The 25719-nt window shown below is 38.5% G+C and overlaps 1 protein-coding gene across 2 annotated transcripts in view; it reads right to left on the bottom strand.

The window, feature by feature from the left end:
* dnah5l (dynein, axonemal, heavy chain 5 like) overlaps positions 1-25719 on the bottom strand; it is a 278602-nt gene that overhangs the window by 136876 nt on the left and 116007 nt on the right. For both annotated transcript variants that reach the window (XM_033992608.3, XM_033992607.3), the window contains exons 49-52: positions 9268-9357; positions 6451-6687; positions 5365-5532; positions 4767-4973 (exon numbers count right to left, since the gene is read on the bottom strand). In XM_033992608.3, the coding sequence (XP_033848499.1) occupies positions 4767-4973; positions 5365-5532; positions 6451-6687; positions 9268-9357 (702 nt within the window). The remainder of the gene's footprint in view (positions 1-4766; positions 4974-5364; positions 5533-6450; positions 6688-9267; positions 9358-25719) is intronic.

Genomic DNA, 25719 nt, shown 5'->3' with positions numbered 1-25719 from the left:
GTGCGACGCAACTCTTGGCCACTGAATCCGACGTCTCTGAGAAACCGGGTTGTAGAGTGTGCCACAAATCCTCGACAACCCACTTCCACTGGGTAAACCCGGACTCTCCATCCTCGCTGTTCCGCTTCAGTGGCTAGTTGAGCATACCGCAGTTTCTTCCTCTCGTACGCCTCATCTACAGCATCCTCCCATGGCACTGTTAACTTTACCAGGTGAACAAGGCGTGCTGATCCAGACCACAAGACAATATCTGGTCGAAGGTTAGTGGTGGCAATCTCAGGTGGAAAAATAAGCCGTTGACCAACATCCTTTTTCCACGTTTGCTGTGTCTCCCACATGCCTTTTGGCAAAATCCAAACAGGATTTGCTATGGGTTTTTTTCAGCAATGGCTTTCTTCTCGCCACTCTTCCATAATGCCAAGCTTTGTGGAGCGTCCGAGTTATAGTTGTCCCATGGACGGTTTCTCCCATCTCAGCTGTGGATCTCTCCAGCTCCTCCAGAGTTACCATTGGCCTCTTGGTTGCTTCTCTGACTAATGCCCTCCTTACCTGGTCACTGAGTTTTGGTGGACGGCCTTCTCTAGGCAGAGTCGCGGTTGTGCCATATTCTTTCCATTTTTTAATAATGGATTTAGCGGTGCTCCGGGGGATGTTCAAAGTTTGGGATATTTTTTTATAACCCAACCTTGATTGGTGCTTCTCCAGAACTTTATCCCGGACTTGTTTTGATAGCTCCTTGGTCTTCATGATGCTGTTTGTTTAGATATGCTCTCTAACAAACTCTGGGGCCTTCCAGAAACAGGTGTATTTAATCTGAGATCATGTGACACTTTAATTGCACACAGGTGGACTCCATTCAACTAATTATGTGACTTCTGAAGGCAACTGGTTGCACCAGCGCTTATTTAGGGGTGTCACAGCAAAGGGGGTGAATACTTATGCAATCAAGACTTTCCAGTTTTTTATTTGTAAATAATTTTGAAAAATATGTAGATTTTTTTTTCCCCACTTCGACATTATGGACTATTTTGTGTAGATCAGTGACAAAAAATCCTAATTAAATCCATTTTAATTCCAGGTTGTAACACTACAAAATGTGGAAAAGTCCAAGGGGGGTGAATACTTATGCAAGGCACTGTAACTATTTATTTTAAACTATGTCATTCAGCTTTAACTGCAACTTATTGAATAACCTGCAACTTACAACAACAACAAAAAAGTAACAGCTATAGTGTATGCTAAAGCTCACAGGGAATTATATTACATTTCCCACATAGAGGACAGGTTTACAGGACGTGAAAGTGGGCTTCTACCAGGTTGCTGGCTTCCCCAATGTGATGGGTGCTATTGATAGTACTCATATAGCACTGTCACCTCGATCCATGGAGCCTACTCTGCAGGGTGACAATGTCGACAAGGAAGAGAATTAAGGCTATTCTCGAGTAAGTAGAAAAAGAAAAATATGCCATTACACAATATGACTTTTATTGTATATGCACAAAGGAAAACAGCTTTTTTTTTCTTTACATCAGACAAGGAATACATGTTCAAATGAAAAGGCCACTAACTCTAAATTTAGTGCCTTTTAGTAAATTATTTAATACACTGAAAAAAAACACTGTTCTTTTCTGGCTCGAATTAGGGCATTTGTACTTTACAATCTGACCGGAAAGTAGTCTTAAAAAGGCTACCATTTGCTTATTTGAGTCAATATTTGGTAGAGGCACCTTTGGCAGCAATTACAGCCATGAGTCTATTTGGATAAGTCTCTACCAGCTTTGCACATCTGGACACTGCAATTTTTGCCCATTCTTCTTTGCAAAATTACTCAAGCTCCGTCAAGTTGGATGGGGGACCTTTGGTGAACAGCAATTTTCAACTCTTTCCACATATTCTCAATTGGATTGAGGTCTGGGCTTTGACTGGGCAACTCCAGGACATTGACCTTTTTGTTTTTAAGCCACTCCAGTGTGGCTTTGGCTGTATGTTTGGGGTCATTGTCCTACTGGAAGATAAATCTTCTCCAAAGTCCCAGGTCTCTTGCAGACTTCAGCAGGTTTTCCACCAGGATGTCTCTGTACTTTGCTGCATCCATTTTGTCCTCTATCTTCACAAGCTTTCCAGGCCCTGACGCAGAGAAGCATCCCCATAGCATGATGCTGCCACCACCACCATGCTTCACGGTAGGGATGGTGTTCTCAGGATGATGTGCGGTGTTAGGCTTGTGCCAAACATAACGCTTAGCGTTGAGGCCAAAAAGCTCTATTTTGGTCTCCAGACCATAGAATCTTCTTCCACTTGGTCTCAGAGTCTCCCACATGCCTTCTGGCAAACTCTAGCCGAGATTTGATGTCAGTTTTTTTTCAACAATGGCTTTCTTTTTGCCACTCTCCCATAAAAGCCAGTTTTGTGATGCACCCGGGCTATTGTTGCCGTAAGCACAGTGTCTCCCAGCTCAGCCGTGGAAGACTGTAACTCCTTTAGAGTTGCCATAGGCCTCTTGGTGGCCTCCCTGACTAGTGCCCTTCTCACCCCGATACTCAGTTTTTGAGGACGGCCTGTTCTAGACAGATTCACAGTTGTGCCATATTCTCTCCATTTCTTAATAATGGACTTTACTGTGCTCCGGGGGATATTCAATGTCTTGGAAATGTTCTTATATCCTACCCCTGATTGGTGCTTTTGAAGAACCTTATTCTGGATTTGCTTTGAACGTTCCTTCGTCTTCATGATGTAGTTTTGTTAGGAAATGTACTAACCAACTGTGGGACCTCCCAGAGACAGGTGTATTTAACCTGAAATCATGTGAAACACCTTAATTGCACACAGGTGAACTCCATTCAACTAATTTTGTGACATCTAAACACAATTGGTTGCACCAGAGCTTATTTAGGTGCGTCATAGCAAAGGGAGTGAATACTTATGCAATCAATTATTTTCTGTTTTATATTTGTAATTAATTTAGAACAATTTGTAGATTTTATTTTTCAGTTTGACATTATGGACTTTTTTGTGTTGATCAGTGGCAAAAACTCCTAATTAAATCCATTTTGATTCCATGTTGTAACACAATAAAATGTGGAAAAGTCCAAGGGGGGTGAATACTTTTGAGAGCCACTGATATATATATATATATATATATATACACACACACACACACCTCAAGTGGTAGTAAACAATTGTTAGCATGTGTATTTTAACTCAGTTGTTATTTCATTTTTGTTGAACCTAAAATTTTAGTAAAGATTAACTGTTTTAATGTACTATTATTTATTTTTGCGACTATACCCCTGGTTTCAAACTGGTGCCACAGAAATGCTTCAGTGCCCATGCTCGTTGCTTGGCTTATTGGTTTTCTAATTCTAAATTATGAGATAGTCATGACATCATGGTATGTGCATGCATGTTCCATATCTTGAGACCAGCTTGCATTAATGGTTGTGCAACTCATTAACTTATCTCTGATGCTTTCTTTGATCGGCTAATGTTACTCCCCAGCAGGAACACTTTTCCATCCTGCAAAGGACCCTCCAGCCTCAAAGTGTTGAACGCAAAGCAAAAGATGACAGCATATGTCAACATATACTGGAAACAGAATTAACCAGTTATCAAGGAACTGAAAGTTTGTGGCTGTTTGAGGCAGGAGGTTTCTTATTGAAGGTGACTTCTAAGTTCAGGTGACTGCGTAGCTAGGTTTTACTGTTGGATAAACATATAGAGAAAATGGATAGTTTAAAAATTAGCTAGATTTCATAGGCTAAGCTAATTATAAGACAATTTGGGTTTAATATTAAGTGAGGCAGCCAGATGGCAGGGGAGGTTTTAGTGTACCCTAATTTTTATGACAACTTGAAAGGTGACTCCATTCTATCCTGTGTTTTTTTGGGAAATGACACCGTTGGTTAAACATCCTTTCCCAGTTTAAACTTCAAAGGAAATAGATAAAAGGCTTACTTTCTTTATTCTTCTTTCTTCCTCCCTTTTCAACTTTAGTTTTATTGCCTTGTGAGTGAAACACCTTAGGTGGGTTAACTTAGAAAAGTGGGACCCATGTGGTCAATGATATAATTGGTTGATAGGAGGATTGTAAAACTTGCATCAGTATGTAACTGTTTCTTCTGATAGGTTAAGGAATAAGGGGTGATGTCATAAGAGAAGCTATATTAATCCCAGTATTGTCTTGTTGATTCTATCATGACTTGTGCTTAAGGAAAATAGAGTATCCAACTGCTGTACTGTATTGAATAAAATATATTTGTTGAAATCTACAACGGACTTTGGAATCACAATTATTTCTACTCACGGATGCACAGAGGAAAAAAGAACATTAAAGTATGTGTTGTTGTTTTAATTCTTTATTAATTTCTACATTTAATGCAATTGCTTTTTAGGTAAATAAATAAGGTATGTCAGTGACACATGAACCCTCAAACCATATAAACTAGTACAATATTAAATGTTTAGCAGTCACCATTGCAGACACCCATTTTTGGGGTTAAATATTCCACGCAATCACTCTCATTAGTAGAAAATGGATTATAATTGGAGTGCCTTTGCACTTCTTAAGCAAAGGGGATGGATTCAGGAATACCAAGTAACATAGTAAAGACGCAATCTGAGATATGTACTTAACAGAAACCAATACATTTGTTTAGTACAACTTCAAACTTTGTCTAAATATATTATTAAGATACGATTGTTAATATAGGGTTTAAAGTTATGGATGGGACATGTATAATACGAACAACAGTGCACCACCAACTGACCTGATCTCCCCATTCGTTGATCACTGGCATGTTGATGTCATCAATGAACAATGTCATTTTCTTCCCTGCCGGGGGCCCGTATGTGGTTCCCATCCTCTTGTCTATGTAACTCTCAACACTCCTTTGAAACATGTTGGGTTGAGTGGCGGAAGAGAAGTTCAGGCTTTTGGTCATATGGGCTTCAGGGTCGTATTTACTGGTAAAACCCTAGTAGAAAGTGAAATAGGATTAAAAGTCAGCAACTTCTTCTGTACACATATAAGAAAGTTGGAAAGAGCAAAACTTGGAAAACAAAATAAAAAGTATTTATTAATATGAAACTGGGTGCCACATTTAGAATTATTCAGACAGTTACACAAAGTAACCATACTGATATATTATATAATACTTGGTTTGAAATATTTACCAACATGATGCTTCTGCACTGTTGGACTGGCTGGTGTCACAGCTGACTAACACATTTTTCGTTTCCTTTATATTAAGTATGGTTTTAAACCTATATTATATATATATATATATTATAATATGAAAAGTGTATAGTCCATGATGTATTGTCCAGTTGTTTTACCCCAACTTTTAGAGAATGATTGATACATACCTTCACCATAACAGTCTTTGCTGTTCCTTGTTCACCAATGAGAAGCACAGCTTTGCCTTGTTTCATTATTGTTTGCATAAGAAAGTCTGTCCGGACATTGTCTACGTTGGGGACCAGGATAGAGGCATACTCTGGTATGGAATCCTTAGGGTAACTGTATTCAGGCACCTGCACATGACATTACATAATGGTAAATAAATTAATAAAATGAAATCTAGCTATCCTGGACCCATAGAAGTCATATGCTCAGGATTACACAGTATTACCCATACTTAAAATGTTCAATATTTTGAAAATATCAAGAGGCCATTGTTGTTTATTGTTGTGCCAAAAATAGGCTATTTAGTGCAATGTATAGATAAAACATTAAAATACCCAAACTCTGGGGATACAAAGATTCAAACCTACAACATCTGGTATTCCAGGAAACCGCTCTAGAAATAATGAGCAAAACTTGAAACTCTCTGGAATGCAAATTTACAAGCACGCAAAAGCCAGCTATAAGAGATTCAAGCAGGCATTACTGATGTTGGAAATTGTCAACATCTTATACAGATATCGTTTCAGGGCATTCTCACCATGTGACAGATGTCATAAAATATGGTTTGGATGCCAAAATAATGAAGTATTTAATTCTGTGGTGAATTTTATTGTGTCATCTTTCCGAACATGTCTAAGCTATTAGATTAGAAAAGAGAGGGCATGAAAGGGCAAATGTTGCCCCTTTCAGATTTTCTTAATTGCTTATCTTAACATATGACAAGAGTTATCAGTCATAATGGGCATTTGATGATGTTACTATTATACAAACCTGACGGAATGATTTCTTGTCAGAGCAGTCCATACAAATGTTTTTGCTTATGGCCTTTGTATTTAAAAAATAACGAGTGCAAATCAGGCATACAAACACAAAGAAAACTACTTGATTATGAATATTAAAATGATGCTGCTGAAAATAATGTATCTTTCCTTTAAAAACTTTAAGCATAGGTACCACCCCTACTAATACTGAAGGTCCTGCAATTCCTCTGTCCTGGTGCTTCTCGTCATTCCTATTTTGTTATTTATTCTCTGATTTTTACTTACCTTCTTTAACCAATGATCCCACTGACCATTCTCATTCACAACAAATTCAAAGATAGTTTCTTCTCCCTTGGTTTCAGGCAGCTCCAGTGTAGCTGTGTGACTGCGAAGACAGCTCTCCATCTTAACCCTGTCCTCCAACTCCAAAAGGGCTCCAATGGACCACATTACAGCAAAAATAAAGAGCCTTGAGACATGCTCCTGGCTGGGTGTCTTCTCTTCTGTGGCTGGCAAAAGACCCTGCAACATGTACACAAAATTCAGTCTCCTGAAGGGTTACAACAGTAGTCTAGAAAAATTTAATTAAACCCTATTTAAAACTCATTACACATCATTTGATGTGTAGTTACTGTAACAGTTAACTATATGAACAAGTCAACTACTTTCAGTTCTGCTCAAGTAATCCAACTAAAAGCCATTGTTCTGTAATCATGCACCTGGATATATATGTTGGAAGACACAGGATGTTACAATCACTGGTAGGATATAGCTGATATTCTTTAGTGGTTGTGAAATACATACTGTATTCTTTTGAATTTAAATTTGAGTATAGTGATGTGTGCATTAAAATCAGCAACAAAAGACGTGACTGCCCAAGTGCACAAACAGGAACGTGACTGGCTCCCGAGAAAAGACAAAAAAAAAAACAAACACCTTACTGCCTGATCTTGAATCATCCATGACATACAGGCAGTCATTTTCAGAGAAGCATGACTAGCTTCCTGAGGAATTCGAAGAGAAGCTTTAACAATTTCAGTGTTTTGATATTAGGCTCAGTTCTAACAAATAGTACCAGCTTGGACAGATCGGAAATTCTGATCAGAGCCCCGTACTTTCTGACATGCAAAGCAATACCACAGTTCACAAAAAGCAAGACAAACAGGTAATCACGACTGGAAATGAGAAGCAGCGCATAACTGTAATGCTCTATGGAGGCCGCAAACTGTCTCCATGCGTCATTTTCTTATATGCGTAGGGCTTTAATTTTTTTTTGTTCAGTTGGGGGGGTTTATCGTTTTTTATTATTATTTCGGCAAAATCGATTATTTAAAATAAACACCACTCAAACACATCCATTTTCAGTTTCTATAATACATTGAATGTACGTTTCATTAATAATAATAATAATAATAATAATAATAATAATAATAATAATAATAATAATAATAATAATTATTATTATTATTATTAATAATAATAATTATTCAGTCTTTCTATACAAGAAAAACTTTAATATGCATTAGAAGAAGCATAACTGTACAGCAGTTTTATATTTACAATTATTTTTTTGGTTCATCACTAAATAAAACTGTAACGCATGTTGCTGGTTTGTTTGGGTTTGTGGTCGTTAACCCAGTTGCTAAGCAAATGGCGCATAAACGCAAATGACTCATATTACGTAGTGCACACAATTGATGATTGGTCAGTTGCAATGTCTTTGCACACTGCCTGCCTTCTGAAAGCCATTTTCTTTCTATGTATGTAGAAAAAGTAGTGAATGATTGACATTATTCAAAATATAACAACAAATCTTCTAAATAGGTCTTCAGGGGTGTTTTCTTCGGTTATTATTGGTTAAACCCAAAAACTTAAAGCCCTATATATGCATAATTGAGGTTGCACCTTTGTAATGCATCTTTATTTGATGTTTTCTTTTTTCTTCAAATTTAGGGTGGGAAATTTGGGGGCATCTTAAATTCAAAGGAATATGATACAAGGCATTCATCCTGTCTCTCCAGACTATTTTTCCCCATTATATTATATTCTTAAACTTTATTACTTACTGTTGTGTATGTCTCAAAAAAGGACAGCAGGTTATGTCCTGCTAAGCATATCAACCTCCCTTCATATGAGCTGAATCTTATTGAAATGACAGTCCATAAAGTGCTTCAAACAGAAATAATGTAATTCTAAAAACCTGAATGTTTTCATAAGCATTTATTAAGCAATCATTCCTTAAGGAGCTGACAAAATCAGTAAATTGAAATCAAATGTGAAGACTTTGCCTACTGCAACTAGTTCCGTTCCACTTTTAATGACCACAATTCATTTCAATCTGATTGCTATTCTCAGAGGGGCAATAAGGAGGCTGTGTGGTCCAGTGGTTAAAGAAAAGGGCTTGTAACTAGGAAGTCCCCGGTTCAAATCCCACCTCAGCCACTGACTCATTGTGTGACCCTGAGCAAGTCACTTAACCTCCTTGTGCTCTGTCTTTCGGGTGAGACGTAATTGTAAGTGACTCTGATGCATAGTTCACACACCCTAGTCTCTGTAAGTCGCCTTGGATAAAGGCGTCTGCTAAATAAACAATTATTATTATTTCTTAATACAAATGACTTGATGGTCCGGGCTCAGTGGACCATTGACAGACGGCCAAATCACAAATTTACAATCAGTACAGAACACTGTACTGTCAGTCTGATAGGACTGGAGGTGCCACAGTGCTGTTAACATCATCTTATCCACAACACCGTGATCCATGCATGGCAGAACTCAAGCTATAGAAATCTGTAAGATGACATATTGTGAACTGTCTCTCTTATTGCATAAGAAATGACATGCTGTGCAGTTTGGGCATGAGAATTGATATTCAAAGGTTTCACCAATAGGTTCACACTTTTTGAACTTCAGAATGTACAGTACATTGCATAATGCCCACTTACAAAAACTTGTCTTTGGTATTGGAATGAAGTAACAGGAGTGGAATTGAACCAGCAAACAAGAAGTGCAAGGATGACATCTCTTTCAAAAACACTCAGCCTTGTTTAACAATAATGCCTTCTTACCAAGTCCAGAGCATTATTTGATGCAATTACTTACTTGTAGTAGGTCAATGGCTTGTCTGATGTACATACATTCTAGCATCTGCATTTTTGGAGCTACAGCAGTGAACACAAAATTTATTAAATCCTGCAGAGAAAAGAGAAAAAAAAGATATGGTTTATTACATTAACCTTCTAATTCCACACAATTGCATTATAGGCTATCCATAATTATATCACTGCCCTGCATTGCAGTTAATTATAAATCGTTTATTTGCTGGGGACAACATATGTTTATGAATAGAAAGAGGTGCCCAACTGTACACATCATGACAGTAATTTGCCATGTAATAAAACCCCTCTTTATGTTCAGTAACAATAATTCATGTTAGTGATTTATACTAAGTTATATCTTGTGTGCAAGATATCTCTTACTGCATAATAGATTTAGATTGTACAGCTTTTGAGCAGTTCTTTCACACAAGGTGGTACTGTGAATGCATTAATGCATACCAAGAGGGTTTGCCTTAATGCTGAAGTCTAGTTTATGGATATTGTATTTCTTGCTCTTATTGTATTACTTGTATTGTAACGCTTGAAATGTTTTTGCTTACGATTGTAAGTCGCCCTGGATAAGGGCATCTGCTAAGAAATAAATAATAATAATAATGGATTAGAAAGTTATTAGAAAATGATTGAAAGCTAAACTATGTCTCTTTTAAATCTTGAGCTATACACTGTCACTTTAAATACAATTAAGTACCAACTATGACTACGATATCATGCAGTTTACACATTTTTTGCTATGTACATAGTAAATATTATTCTTGGTGTTAAAATCTATTTGATATCATTTTAAGGGTATTGTGTACCATACTAGAGATTGTTGAACAAATTACTTAAGACTCACATTTACTATAGTATAATTCCTTAGTTTCTGTTTACTAGATTTTTCCATAATTCCTCAAAAAGGTTGAAGCTGTGTAGGCACAGCCTTTATAAAAGTATACCAATGTAAAGTTGCATAGTGATTTTGCAATTTTGCCATGATTATACCATACATTGACCATATTTTACCATAGTTTGCCATGTTTTATTTAATATACTTTACAATATGTCATGTTTCCTCTCCCTTTAAAACCTGCTTGCCATTATGCCACTAGTGTTAGGAAAATGCTCCTGGTAGTACTTGGAGTGCTAGGTTATACATGGCATATTCAAGCACTAATATGGATTTCTTGTAGGTCTTTTTTTTTTTTTTTTTTTTTTTTTAGTGTTTTTGTTAATACTGTTAACCGAGCGGATATCAACACAGTAGACTGCTTGAGTACAGGAAAACAAAATCATACTCAACAGAAGACCAGTAATTAATCATTAATACACTAGTGTGTATGTTTAGTTATTTTTTATTACAAGACACTGAAATACTTAATTATTTCTCCTAGGATAGTTATTCAGTACTGAAATAGATCAAAAGTATGAGGAGAACAAAGCCGCCATACTAAAAAGTGGTCCATTTTCTATCATGGCCATAAATTCTATGGAAGATTTTGGAACTTGAAACAAAGTTATAGTAAAGCCAGGTAGATTGAAACAAACCCTAAGGATGCTAGTTTGTTTCTCAGTTCGTAGCTCAGCAGCAACCGTGATAACGTGCCTACAGTACAGATTTCAAAGCAGCCCTATAGGCATACCAGATTTATCTGACAGGTTCGCAGAACTCATGGGTTTCTGCTGCCGGCAACGAAAACAAATTGCTGGCTACAAGTGTATTCCACACACTATGTCATTAGAAAGTCATTTATGTCATTGGTAAATACTTTTCTATGATTTTTCTTAATGTGTATAAAGAGAAAGATTACAAGAACATCTAATGAATGGCAGTGGGAGGCCAGAGTAAACCCTCAATTGAATAATTTCTTAAAACTCATTAGTGTGACTAATACTGAATCTCAGAGGCAACTACTGGATATTACACAGAACTAACTGCAGTTTTCTAAACTAATTTAACCCTTGACCAGTCTCCAGGGAAGTGTAAATTAATCCAACAGCCATATAGGTCTGAACAGGAACTTAAGAACTTGAGACCGCAAATTGTAATTGCAAATCTTTAACAAACTCGTTTTTAGAGAATGTAGTAAATACAGGTGAACACTTCTAGTACTGTACACCCCTAATGTTTTTTTTTTTTTTTTATTGGCCTAGCTTCTGAAATTCCACCTTGCTCAAGGTTGTCCAGATACAAAATATCCACGAGTCCAGAAACAGTAAAAAAATATATGATTAAGCCATAATAAAAGTTTCCCCTGGTAAATTTTCAATGTAATTTTACAGTGTTATCACGCTTTTCTCAAATTGCAATTGAACAGACGAATTAATGACGGATGATGAATTTGGCCGGAGACCTTGTCCATGGGTGCTGCCAGCTATCCACAATGTTGGCCGACTAGTGAATCCACGATGACATCATGTAGTCTAGTCATCATGTAGAAAGTGGCTCGTAGGTCCACCTCCCCCCAAAAGACAAAGCCACCAAACCATGACTGCCAAAAGATAAGAAAAGGATGAATGAAAAGTAAGCAGCTGAGACACGGGCCCGCCCCCTGAGCATGTAATGCACTGAGGGAGAACCCGGCCTCTCCAGCCTGCCACGCACCCTGCAGAAACTAAATATGAACCGCTCGGCACTCGGGTAAGGAAAAACACCCTACTCGCTGGTAGGAGGAAACCTTAGGGAATCACCTCCGTTTGGCCTCGTCGCGTGTGACTGAGAGACCAAACAAAAGAAGCAACATGAATGAAAGCCACACAGAGTTTTTATGGTACTTGGATATGACGTGTTTATCAATGGGCGGATTCTCCTTCCAGAAATACACCCACGTTTTCCAGGTAACCACAAACAGTGTGCAATGTTTTTTTTTTGTTTTTTTTTTTAATATGCTTTACCATACCTCTCTTGAATTTATAACTGACCATGCATTCACTATGCTTTATTACACTTTGCTATGCTTTTACTATTGTAAACTTTGTATTACAGAGAACCCATATCATGAGATAATAAACATAACAAATACATATTATGCAAACTTAAGAGGATATAAAGAATTACATTAGGTATCTATTTTTTTGGTTTTAGCAGTCTCTTTATAGTTATATGTCTTTTCAGTATCTCGGAATAAGCCAACACAGATTATGGTGGGAATACTCCACATACAAGTTTACATTACGGGTCATACACTATGAACATTTAAGGCAAGTATATATATATATATATATATATATATATATATATATGCAAGGTATAAACCACGATGGGCTGTGCGGTTCCCATGATATACACCACGCCTGGGGTAGTGATAACCACTAACCACCCCAGAAGTGGTATTTATCAAGTTTATCGAAGTGGTTTATACCGCTTATAAACACGACTACTTGTCATTTGCGGGAAGAAAAATAATTAAAATAATTAAAACACAATTAAATTAAGACAAAACCAGAAACTTTTATTGTGTATACATCTGCAGTGTAATATAGTTACAAATTTAATTGAATTGAATTAATTGATCGCTTATTAAAAATAAATTGCATGCTGATGGGCGGAGTTTCAAATGACACTAAGGAAGTAAGGAGAGCAGCTGCGATGGAGACTGAAGCCGGATCTTGAAGTGAGTTTGTTAACTCGTTATATGCGAGGCACATATATTTTTTTTAGATCACATTGGATCTCAAAATATGTTTTTGTTTGTTGTTGGACACCCTGGCGACCAAGTCGTGCCAGATTAAGTTGACGTTCGAACCAGACTTTACGCACCAATCCGACCGCGGTGTCAGGGGACAGTACCTCAGTTTCTCGCTGACGCTTAAAATCCAGGCCGGTAATTTTGGGGGGGGGGGGGGGGGGGTCTGGCCTTAGCTTTACCTGCTTTTCCTGACTGACAAAGGAATACATTATTGCTGGTTTTAAACTCGCTGTCAGTAGTGATGTTAAAACTTCTACTGTTAAAATATGTATTTAGTCCAGCTCAGCGTTATAAAACTGGAGACTGAATACTGGTCCCAGTTGAACTTGCACTGGCATAAAATTCCCTTAATGTTGTTGAGATTTTTTGGTCTTATTGCCATAAAATTAATGTCCATATTTTTTCCTTTAAGTACATTAACCAGCCCATGCTGTAGTTGTTTTCAATCTTTGTTTTCTTCTATTTCATTTAGCTGTTCCTCATCTACTGTTATGTGTCTACTCTTGCTGGTGCACTTATTTTATTTATTTATTTTTTCAGATGGACTGCTGTCTTCACTCAGGAAGTTGGTGTTGTACCAGATATGTGGAGTTTCATCCCCAAATATATTAAAGGAAATATGTAAAATGCCACTCATTTTTGGCTGTGGTTCTGTAATTAATAACAAATAAAATGGTAGTTTGTCATGGAATTTAGAATGTAGTGGTGCGTAGTGATTTATTCAGTGTGAAGCGGCTCATTAGTATGCAAGTCGTGCTAAACGCTATATATACGGATAGTCATGTGATGATGTTTAACCAATCAGAGATTATTTTTCTAAACCTGCTCATGCGACCACCTTTATTTAGTGACCACCTGGTCTAAGTGACCACTTTAAATTCCTCCCAATGATATTTGTACTTTTATTTAACTGTATAAAGCGACCACCTTTCTAACGCGACCAACAAACACAATTCTCTTACCCAGCAACAGACTCAAACCTGTATTAAGCACCCTTACACAGGGCTGTTGTTATAAGAAAAATATGGTTTTAAAAGGTATGTCCTAAATTCAAAGGAATGCGGTAACCATTTTAGTTGTCTTTTATCCGTAATCAATAAAACCACAGCGCTCTCTTGTAAAGGAAGAGAGAAAACGTGGAGAAACAAAAGGTCCTCCCTAGATGACAGAATTAAAGTTATTAAACTTGTGAAGACAGTAAGTGCCAGAAAAACTGCTGAACAATTCCGCACTAGAAACAGCATTTTGAAACGGAAAGAACTAGGGCTTGAAGTTTTACGTTTTTATTTTTGTTCACGTGACCGTGTTTTGAGCTGATTCAATATCTTAATTAAACTATTAATTACTAAACAAAGTCGCTTCTTTTTACCTTGATGTCCTGATTGACTTGCTGATTCTGTTTCACCTTCTTCATTATTCGAACACAAGAGCAAGCAATGACATTAAATCACTTCCCCCAGATGCTACTTTAACTTGCATTTCGTTCTCGCACTTCCAATGTGTCTGTTTCGTGTTGTGTTGTTCTTTCCCGCTAATTTAACAGAATGTTCTCATAATTAGGATGTGGCGGCTTAAGACTTAAAGGCAAACCGTTAAAAGGAAAATAACACCGAAAAATTAAAGCCATACTTATAAGACTATGTAAACAATGTGCGCGGTAATCGAAAAATATCTTATGCTTATGCTGGCATCGGTTTCAGGATGCAATGAATCAACACGTACCTGAAAGGCAGACACAGGCATTGAAATTTGCAAAGGATTTAAAACATTTTGTGGGACCTGAGACAGGCAAGCATCCATTATTTTAACAAATTAATTTGTAAATGCATCTAAATGAATGTTATTAAATTATATAGGCTACTTCCTTTTGTTCATATTACATCTGCTGGTTTTACAGTGTATGTGAGACATACATAATTATAGGAAAGCATGTCAGAGACAAATAGAAAATTCATAAGTTATGGGCCCTCTTTTAAGAGACTATTATTAGACTGTCCCTTGAATGGTCTCTTAATACAGGTTTGACACATATACAGTGTCGTGAAAAAGTATTTGCCCCCTGTCTGATTTTCTGCATTTGTGCACATTTTTCACATTGTATTTGGTCAGATTTTTTTGTGGGTTGTAGTAGTATATAGAGGGAGTCTGAGAGAAAAAAATGACATCAAAGTTTGGTGCTTCATTCATTTGTTTGGTGTGCAAGGTAATCAAACATGCAATCTTCAGGTGTGAAAAAGTTATTGCCCCCCCTAGTTAACTCAACCCAATTAAAGGGATGATTAGGGTCAGCTGTTTGAGTACTTTGGTTAACAACCAGGCCTGATTTGGGCCAGCCCTGCCCAATATAAATCTGACTAACTTTGGCCCTTACCATCAGAGTGAAGTTGTCAGCACACAGGTTCTAGAGGCACATCATGCCACGAACAAAAGAAATTCCTGAAGACCTCCGGAAAAAAAGTTGTTGATGCCTATCAGTCTGGAAAGGGTTACAAAGCCATTTCTAAGGCTCTGGGGCTCCACCGAACCACAGTCAGAACCATATTGTCCAAATGGAGAAAGTTTGGGACAGTAGTGAATCTTCCCAGGAGTGGCCGTCCTGCCAAAATCTCTCCAAGAGCAAGGCATAAAATCGTCCAGGAAGTCACAAAGAACCCTAGAACAACATCCAGGGATCTGCAGGCCTCTCTCACCTCGGCTAAGGTCAGTGTTCATGACTCCACCATCAGAAAGACACTGGGCAAAAATGGGATTCATGGCAGAGTAGCAAGGCGGAAATCATTGCTCACTAAGAAGAACATAAATGCTCGTCTCAAGTTTGCCAAAAAGCACCTGGATAATCCTCAAGAGTTCTGGAACAATGTTCTATGGACAGATGAGTCAAAAGTGGAACTTTTTGGCTGACATGGGCCTCGTTATGTCTGGTGAAAACCAAACACTGCATTCCACAATAAGAACCTCATACCAACGGTCAAGCATGGTGGTGGTAGTGTCATGGCTTGGGGATGCTTTGCTGCATCAGGACCTGGACGCCTTGCCATCATTGAAGGAACCATGAATTCTGCTCTGTATCAGAGAATTCTACAGGAGAATGTCAGGCCATCCGTCCGTGAGCTGAAGCGCAGCTGGTTCATGCAGCAAGACAATGATCCGAAACACACAAGCAAGTCTACATCAGAATGGTTGAAGAACAAGAAATTTAAAGTTTTGGAATGGCCTAGTCAAAGTCCAGACCTAAACCCCATTGAGATGAAACCTGAAACGAGCAGTTCATGCTCGAAAACCCACAAATGTCACTGAGTTGAAGCAGTTCTGCATGGAGGAGTAGGCCAGAATTCCTCCACGGCGCTGTGAGAGACTAATCAATAACTACAGGAAGCGTCTGGTTGCAGTTATTGCTGCTGAAGGTGGCGTAACCAGTTATTAAGTCTAAGGGGATGATTACTTTTTCACACGGGGGCATTGGGTGTTGCATAACTTTCTTTAATAAATAAATGAAATATCTATCAAATTTTTGTGTTATTTGTTCACTCAGGGTCCCTGTTATTTAATATTAGGTTTTGGTTAAAGATCTGATAACATTCAGTGTCAAAAATATGCAAAAATGCAGAAAATCAGACAGGGGGCAAATAGATTTTCATGCCACTATATATATATATACTGTATATATATACACACACACACACACACACACACACACACACACACACACACACACACTTCTGGCCTCATCATAGGAGCAAAATAGATTTAACTATTGCCCTAACATCCTTACACCTCCGGGCAATAGTCTCCCTCTGTCATGTGATTGGTTCACATCACTGTCAGTCCCACCCCTTTTCAATGGAATGCCCTTCTCCCCTGCACTCCTCACAACAAGAGAAAATGGCTGAATGTGAAGAAAATGCTGAACAGCGATTCTGTGACTTAACAGAAAATTAATTACAAAACATACTACAAAACTAAAATGGTGATTAAAATGTCACTGTCACTGTTTTCTGACAAAAATTCAAACAAATTCAACTTGACGATGTAAACAAATATGACAGCCGGGATATAAACTGGATTATCACTAGAACCGCCACGGTAGTTATTTTGATGGTTTTCACTTTTAAAATTTAAATTACTCTGCGTGTGTTAAAGATCCGTGGTTGTCTGTTCTTGACTTTTCCTAAATACATGTATTAAATACCCTGACGGCATTTGAAAGTCAGAATCGCAAAAATAAAATAAGTTATAAGTTATTGACGGCTTGTTACAATACATGCTTTTATTGTTAATATAACCTACAATACGCTATTTTTTATATGTACAAGCCAGTTTGTTATCTCTGCTCCGCTGAGTTTACAGCAGTATGTATTTGAATAGTAATATTATAAGTCTGCTGTCTTATAATATTACTATTACAAGAACTTTTCGAGAAATCATTGCCTGTGAAGCATTGCCTGTTTCAAGCAAAACATAAAACATTACATGGACAAGCAGCTGTTTCCGACAAAAGCATGATGTCGCTGGACACAATACACGTCAAACAAACCTGTCAAATTTGAGATCCAGTTTTTGCTGGCAGCGGACCCTACCCCTTCCTGTGCAAAGATGAAACTCGCCCAGTTGGTCAGAGACTGGGTGACAATGTGGTACTTAGGCTGATGTAACCGTGCTTAAGAAAAGGGATGAATGTTACCAATGACAATTTTTTATTTCACTGTAATAAGCAAAAAAAACAGCCTGGTTGGAACAGTAAACAAAACGAGAAGAGTGTTTCCGCCATCTGCGCAAAACTTAGTACTCAGTGAAAGCAAAATCACAGGTGTCCAGTTGCTGTATTTTACAATGTACTGGACATGGCAGCCATCAATTCTTTCGTTTTGTACAATGAATGCACCGGGGAAAATATCATCTTATGATGCTAGCCACAGAGCTTTGGCAGAACATTTCAATCAGAAAACTGCAAAGCGTCAGGGAAACACAGCTAAACCTGGATACAGTGCGCATCAAGTGACGCACACAACAGAAAACAATGCCAGGTAACTAAATGCAATAAAAATAAAACTTCTGATATCTGTGCCCAGTGTGAAAGAGCAGTATGTGGTAAATGCACACAACATTTAATATGGGGGCTACTTTGAAGTATGTTTCCCTGAATGCGCATTCCCGTTTCACAATGAGAACTGAGTCCTTTTCTTTTTTTATAAAAATTATTTTGATTTTACAATTGTGTATGTAGGCCTACATATAACCAGTTTACAGCTGGTTACACAATATTTTCCTTTGCGAAAGGGAAAATTGCAATGTTGGACCAGGTCCGACATAGGACCGCAAAGGGTTTAAACAAAATATATAGTTATATTTACTATCCAACCTTGCCTCACCTATTTTCTTGACTGATTCATATATTAAATATGTACTGCAGACTCAGCTCATAGTGGAAAATGAAATGCCCCTCAGGAAGACTATTGTTACCTCCTGTGGCTTTGGCCATTATAACCCCTGGTCGGTAACAATACATGCTTTTATTGTTAATATAACCTACAATACGCTATTTTTTATATGTACAAGCCAGTTTGTTATCTCTGCTCCGCTGAGTTTACAGCAGTATGTATTTGAATAGTAATATTATAAGTCTGCTGTCTTATAATATTACTATTACAAGAACTTTTCGAGAAATCATTGCCTGTGAAGCATTGCCTGTTTCAAGCAAAACATAAAACATTACATGGACAAGCAGCTGTTTCCGACAAAAGCATGATGTCGCTGGACACAATACACGTCAAACAAACCTGTCAAATTTGAGATCCAGTTTTTGCTGGCAGCGGACCCTACCCCTTCCTGTGCAAAGATGAAACTCGCCCAGTTGGTCAGAGACTGGGTGACAATGTGGTACTTAGGCTGATGTAACCGTGCTTAAGAAAAGGGATGAATGTTACCAATGACAATTTTTTATTTCACTGTAATAAGCAAAAAAAACAGCCTGGTTGGAACAGTAAACAAAACGAGAAGAGTGTTTCCGCCATCTGCGCAAAACTTAGTACTCAGTGAAAGCAAAATCACAGGTGTCCAGTTGCTGTATTTTACAATGTACTGGACATGGCAGCCATCAATTCTTTCGTTTTGTACAATGAATGCACCGGGGAAAATATCATCTTATGATGCTAGCCACAGAGCTTTGGCAGAACATTTCAATCAGAAAACTGCAAAGCGTCAGGGAAACACAGCTAAACCTGGATACAGTGCGCATCAAGTGACGCACACAACAGAAAACAATGCCAGGTAACTAAATGCAATAAAAATAAAACTTCTGATATCTGTGCCCAGTGTGAAAGAGCAGTATGTGGTAAATGCACACAACATTTAATATGGGGGCTACTTTGAAGTATGTTTCCCTGAATGCGCATTCCCGTTTCACAATGAGAACTGAGTCCTTTTCTTTTTTTATAAAAATTATTTTGATTTTACAATTGTGTATGTAGGCCTACATATAACCAGTTTACAGCTGGTTACACAATATTTTCCTTTGCGAAAGGGAAAATTGCAATGTTGGACCAGGTCCGACATAGGACCGCAAAGGGTTTAAACAAAATATATAGTTATATTTACTATCCAACCTTGCCTCACCTATTTTCTTGACTGATTCATATATTAAATATGTACTGCAGACTCAGCTCATAGTGGAAAATGAAATGCCCCTCAGGAAGACTATTGTTACCTCCTGTGGCTTTGGCCATTATAACCCCTGGTCGGTAACAATAATCTTCCCTAGGGGCAATCATTTTCCATTACAGCCCTCCTCTACAGTCCAATATGTGTATTATATCATATATATATATATATATATATATATATATATATATATATATATATATATATATATATATATATATAGACACACACACACACAGCGGTTTCGGTAACACAAAATAAATCCACTGGACAGAAAAATATTTTGTCTTGCGTTCACGGGACACACACAAAGGCAAAGGGACACAGACATGCAGATTCGTGGTAATCGGTTACACTGCAGTAAAATGCTTGTTTAACCCTTTCAAGACCAAGCATTTTTCAGTGGGATGCTCCCCCAGGACCAGGCGCTTTTTGGCTGTAGTTGACTCTCTTCCTATAAAAATTCACTAAAAATATATTTTTTACAGTCACATCTTGCAAATGGTGTCCTGTTTCAGAACACTCTAGGAAGCATTATAAAGTACTTCAGAAAACATACAAACGTTTTGCTTTTTTTTTTTCAACACAACATTTTTTTTTTTTTTTTTTAAGTAATTTTTATTATGTATTCTGCTTAGAGATACATGTATAAAAATGTGTTATTCTGTGACCCGAGGGACCTTACAATACTTCCTGAAAGTTTTGCTGAAAAATATTGATGTTTGGGCAGATTACAAGACATTGTTTCACCTGTGTGATTGCAATGACATAATACACGTTTATTCTCAGCGTCTTTATAAGCAATAATGTACACTACTCTCAATTTTATTTTCGAAAATAAATATTTATAAATAAAATGATAGTTACTAATTCCATTATTATCACTAATAAGGAAAAAAGTATGCATTTGTTTCTTGATATTTATAAAAGTTATAAAAACGTATACTGTATATATTGAAGCAGAATAAATGTACTAATATAATTATAAGTCAAATACATCTGATTTGCAGTGTTATTTTTTATTCGCTCTAATCAAGTTCCTGTGGTGTTTTGTTTCTGCTTTTGTCTCTGACGGCTGTTGTTAACTGTCTCTGCCCTTTAGACAGCAAATGCCCCTCTCAGTGACGTCACACGAAAAAAAGATCAGGAAGTGAACGTCAGTCCCTCCCTTATCCACTGATGTGGGTTTCAAGCCTGTACTGCAAAGTACGGTGGCCCTGTAAGTCTAAAAAACAAAGTGGAGGAGAAACGGTTGCACTCGCTAACCAAGGGGGTGTGACTGACAGTACAAAAGGGGATATGGCTAAGCGATCTGTTCCTTTGTTATGGTTGTGGGCGAACCGCATTGCCACAGATTACAAACAAAGATCTGTTTGGACCATGAACTTTGTTGTCTGTCTTCTGTTACGTATCACATCACCTCTACACCTGCACACTGCAAACCACTTTGCCACAGCCTCATATTTGGCTTACGCAGCAATATTAAGAAGGATATTTACTTTGAGACATTTCTGGTGCCAGACCCGTGTCTGTGACAATATGGCGAAGCAGTTGTCAATCAGAAGTTTTTTTGCTAAGCAGTCAACATCTTCTGGAGATTCTCATGAAGATGATCACCCATCTGCACCTCAGCCATCTACCTCTGACTGTACGAGTACTACAGTGACCGAAGCAGTTGCAAGCAATAGTAATGCATAAAAACGCAAACGAAAAATACGTTTTTATAATTCTGAATAGGAGATGAAGTACCCCTTGCTTGTTTGTTCAGACGGCAAGATGTACTGTAGTGTGTGTGAAAAAGCTGCTGGGCAAAAAAATGCAAATATACAGATTTTCAAGAATCTTTACTTAAAAGACACAGACATGGTGATGCTGGTGCTGTTATTGGAATGCAGCGAACGGTCTACTGTTAGTATATATCATAAAGAAAAAAAGTGTTTCTGTGTTCATATGTATATCTATACACAGATAGAGATTGTTTAATCTACGATATAGCATAGAGTTTAAACGTTCATAAAAATGTACCAAAATGCACATCCCGTGGAGTTTATTATTATTATAAAATTTTGGGCATGTGCGTTTCAGGAACGCATGAACAGAAAAGCTAGCGCAACCTTTGTACCTTCTCCTCCCTCCTAAACCCTCCCCCCCTCCTCCTCCCTCCTCTATCTCCCCTGATGACTTTGCCTCCTTCTTCTCTTCTAAAATTTCAGATATCCGCAAACTCTTTAACACCTCTCCCTCCCCCGCACCCCCTCCCGCTCCAACTCCTACACCCACTGCAACCCCTACTAACTCACCCTCCTTCTCCACCTTCTTGCCCCTCTCAGACTCTGACCTCTCCTCCCTGCTCCAGGGTCACAAACCCACCACGTGTGCCTTGGACCCCCTCCCCACTCACCTCTTTCAAGCTGCTGCTCCTGCTCTACTCCCCTTCATCCCCTCCCTCCTCAACACCTCTCTACTTTCTGGTATCTTCCCCTCTGCCTTCAAAAAAGCCTCGATCACTCCCCTCCTCAAAAAACCTACCCTCGACCCCACCTCCCTCCAGAGCTACCGTCCTGTCTCCCTCCTACCCTTCCTCTCCAAAACCCTTGAGTGGACTGTACACCGCCAGCTCTCTGCTTTCCTGTCCAACCACTCTCTGCTTGACCCTCTCCAATCTGGCTTCCGCTCTGCTCACTCCACTGAAACCGCCCTCCTGTCTGTCACCAACTCACTTAAATGTGCCCGAGCTGCCTCTCTCTCCTCTGTCCTAATTCTCCTCGACCTCTCTGCTGCCTTTGACACTGTTGATCACTCTATTCTACTATCATCTCTTGCTGACCTGGGGATCTCTGGCACTGCTCTGGCCTGGTTCTCCTCCTACCTCTCCAACCGCACTTACCAGGTAACCTGGCGTGGAGCAACCTCCACACCGCCCTCTCTTAACAGGAGTCCCCCAAGGGTCAGTCATGGGTCCTCTCCTGTTCTCTCTCTACACCCGCTCCCTGGGCCCCCTCATCGCATCCTATGGTTTCTCATACCATTTCTATGCTAATGATGCTCAGATTTTCCTCTCCTTCCCCACCTCTGACTCCACCATCCCCTCCCGTATCTCTACCTGTCTGTCTGCTATTTCCTCCTGGATGCACTCGTATCACCTCAAACTCAACCTCTCTAAATCTGACCTCCTTTTCTTTCCCTCCTCCTCCTCCCCCTCCTCTGATCTCTCTATCTCTGTTCCTCTGGAATCTACCACACTCCCTCTTCCTCAGCTAAGAACCTCGGAGTCACCCTGGACCCCTGCCTTTCTTATTCCCAGCACATCTCCACTCTGGCACGCACTTGCCGATTCTTCCTGAGCAACATCCGAAGAATCCGACACTTCCTCACCAACTACGCCACCCAGCTCCTGGTCCAGTCCTTGGTACTCTCCCGCCTAGACTAGTGCAACTCCCTCCTGGCTGGCCTCCCTGCGTCCGCCACCCATCCGCTCCAGCTCATCCAGAACTCCGCTGCTCGCCTGGTGTTCTCTCTGCCTCGCTTCGCCCACGCTACTCCACTACTCCGCTCGCTCCACTGGCTCCCGATCACCGCTCGCATCCAGTTCAAGACTCTTGTACTAGCCTACAGATGCCTTGACCAGTCTGCACCCAGCTACCTTCAGACCCTCATCTCTCCCTACACCCCCACTCGACCTCTCCGCTCCGCCTGCACTAGAAGACTAGCTCTACCACCGCTACGCTCCCCTGCCTCCAAAGCCCGCTCCTTCTCCACCCTTGCTCCGCAGTGGTGGAATGACCTTCCTACAGATGTCAGGACTGCCCAGTCCCTGACCACATTCCGGCGCCTCCTTAAGACTCACCTCTTCAAAGAGCACCTGTAGAACTCCTCTGTTTGTATCCTGGGACACTATCACCCTTCATGTAAATGTGCTTTATTTTGCTCTTATCAGCCCCTATTTTACTGCATTTAATCCTGTACTTCAGAATACTGTAATCTGCCAAGTTTTTAACCTGTAGTACTTGTATTTAATCACATCCTGATGTAACTATCACTATTTAATCATATCCTGATGTAACTATCACTATTATCTGCTGTATTATTAAATTGTGGTTTGTCAAACTTGTACTTTACTTGAACAAAAGTTCTTGTATTTCTTGCTCTTATTGTATTACTTGTATTGTAACGCTTGAAATGTTTTTGCTTACGATTGTAAGTCGCCCTGGATAAGGGCGTCTGCTAAGAAATAAATAATAATAATAATATATATATATATATTTTACACACAATACTCTTTTACTTCTGAAGTTGTAATTCGGTATTTAATATAGGGACCGATTCCAGAATTTACAGCACAGTAAACTAGTATTTATTTATAAAGGAAGTAAGGAAGAAGTACAATGCAGCTACTTGTTCAAAGTACTTTTACTGAGCTGTACGTGCCCTTACACACATACTGTTTTTTTTTTTTTTTGGTAAGTAATTAGTTTTGTGGGGCTAAATGATTTTGCAGTATGGTGAATTCGATCCTTGATTTGTTGCCTCCTGTGTGAAGGCTAACTGTAGTGGGTCAAGCCTGAGTGAACTCTGGTTACCATTTAGAGCCTTGGAATAAATAATTAACTGTGCCAGCTCAACTAAGTGTTTAATAGCATAATCTAAGCTTGCTTATCATCAACTTGGAATTTCCAAAGTCTCCCCAGTTAGTAAAAATTGTGTCTAGAATATACTGAAGATGAACTAACTATTCTGAAACCTGGAGTTGCCATCCTATTCCTGCCACTTAGAGCTATACAACAATAGCATTTATTTTAAGTGAAGCTGAGGTCTATGAATTCTTAGTGCTGGGACAAACACAGGATTTTCCTGTTCAGATATTCGCTCATAATTTAAATATTTCTTTGGATATTCGTTTGTTTTCAAAAAGTAGCAAAAGCCATTATATTAGGGGCTGGGAGGTGTGGCCCCTGTGTGTGTACCTTTATTTTACAGCAAGACCTTACAATATGTAACATGTTAAAATAGAAATATATCCCAGATGTAAACAATACGTTGTGTAGGCCTTATTTTACCCCAGTGAATTAACTGCAAAACAAAGGATGCCAAATAGCAGTTCAAGTTAAACGTTGTTTTGTTTTTTCCCGAAATAAATAGTACATAAATTTGACACTGCATTTTATTTATTTTTACTTTTTTTCATTCCCTGCCATTGCCGTTTCTTCACAGTAAACAGTAGCCATAGACACGTTTTTATAAAGTAATAACGTAAGGTTTACTTGTGTCTTTTTGTAGCTGAACAAGCAAACGAAAACTGAAATTTAACTTTAAATACTTCAAATAAAACAAACATGGAAATGGTGTTGTAAAATGAAGGGGAAAAAACTCACCGTTTTGGTTCTCGTTTTTTACATTCCACATAACAGAAAGTCACAACAAAAAATAAAATCTATATAAAAATCACTACAAAACATTTCCAGCAAGTTGGGCACTGTTTAAGCGAGGCATTTCAGAATGGCCTTTTTTCTGTCTCATGAGATTCTGACTCGCTCTAAAGCAGCACAACGCATTTTTGACCCAGATGGCCTTCCATAGAGACCACTATGTGTGCACGCACATTATCTGGTTTGTTTACTTTTTGATGTCTAAAACTTTTAAATAGAGGATCAAGAGCTGCTGTGTTGCCCCTGTTTTTTTTGCATATATTAATCTCACATATCACACTGAGCTCTTTTTCATTTGCCATTTTTTAAACTGTCACGCAACTTCTGGTGAGGCGGTAAATAAGTGCAAGGTATTTTTGTCATTTCTAGCGAATATGCACATCTGATTTTTGTATCCAAATACATGTCAAAAAATATTCATTTGAATATTTGGATATTTGTCCCAGCACTATGGATTATACAATGACATACATTTAAACATTTTGACTGGGCCTTTGTAGTGAGGACTGCACTGGTGACATGGACTTCTCAATATTTTTTTATAGAGAAGATTATCTATTCAGTGATACCAGGATAGTATGGGGTCCAAGTGAGATAAAAGGGGCAATAAAATGTCATATATATATATAGTGGATTTTAGTTTTTAAATTTTAGATTTGTTCAATTAAATGTGTGAGCTAGAGATGA

This window comes from Acipenser ruthenus, chromosome 3 (assembly GCF_902713425.1).
Source record: "Acipenser ruthenus chromosome 3, fAciRut3.2 maternal haplotype, whole genome shotgun sequence".
NCBI classification, from domain to species: Eukaryota; Metazoa; Chordata; class Actinopteri; order Acipenseriformes; family Acipenseridae; genus Acipenser; species Acipenser ruthenus.
The sequence above is the reverse complement of the archived record's forward strand: the minus strand, read 5'-3'. Positions and strand labels throughout refer to the sequence as shown.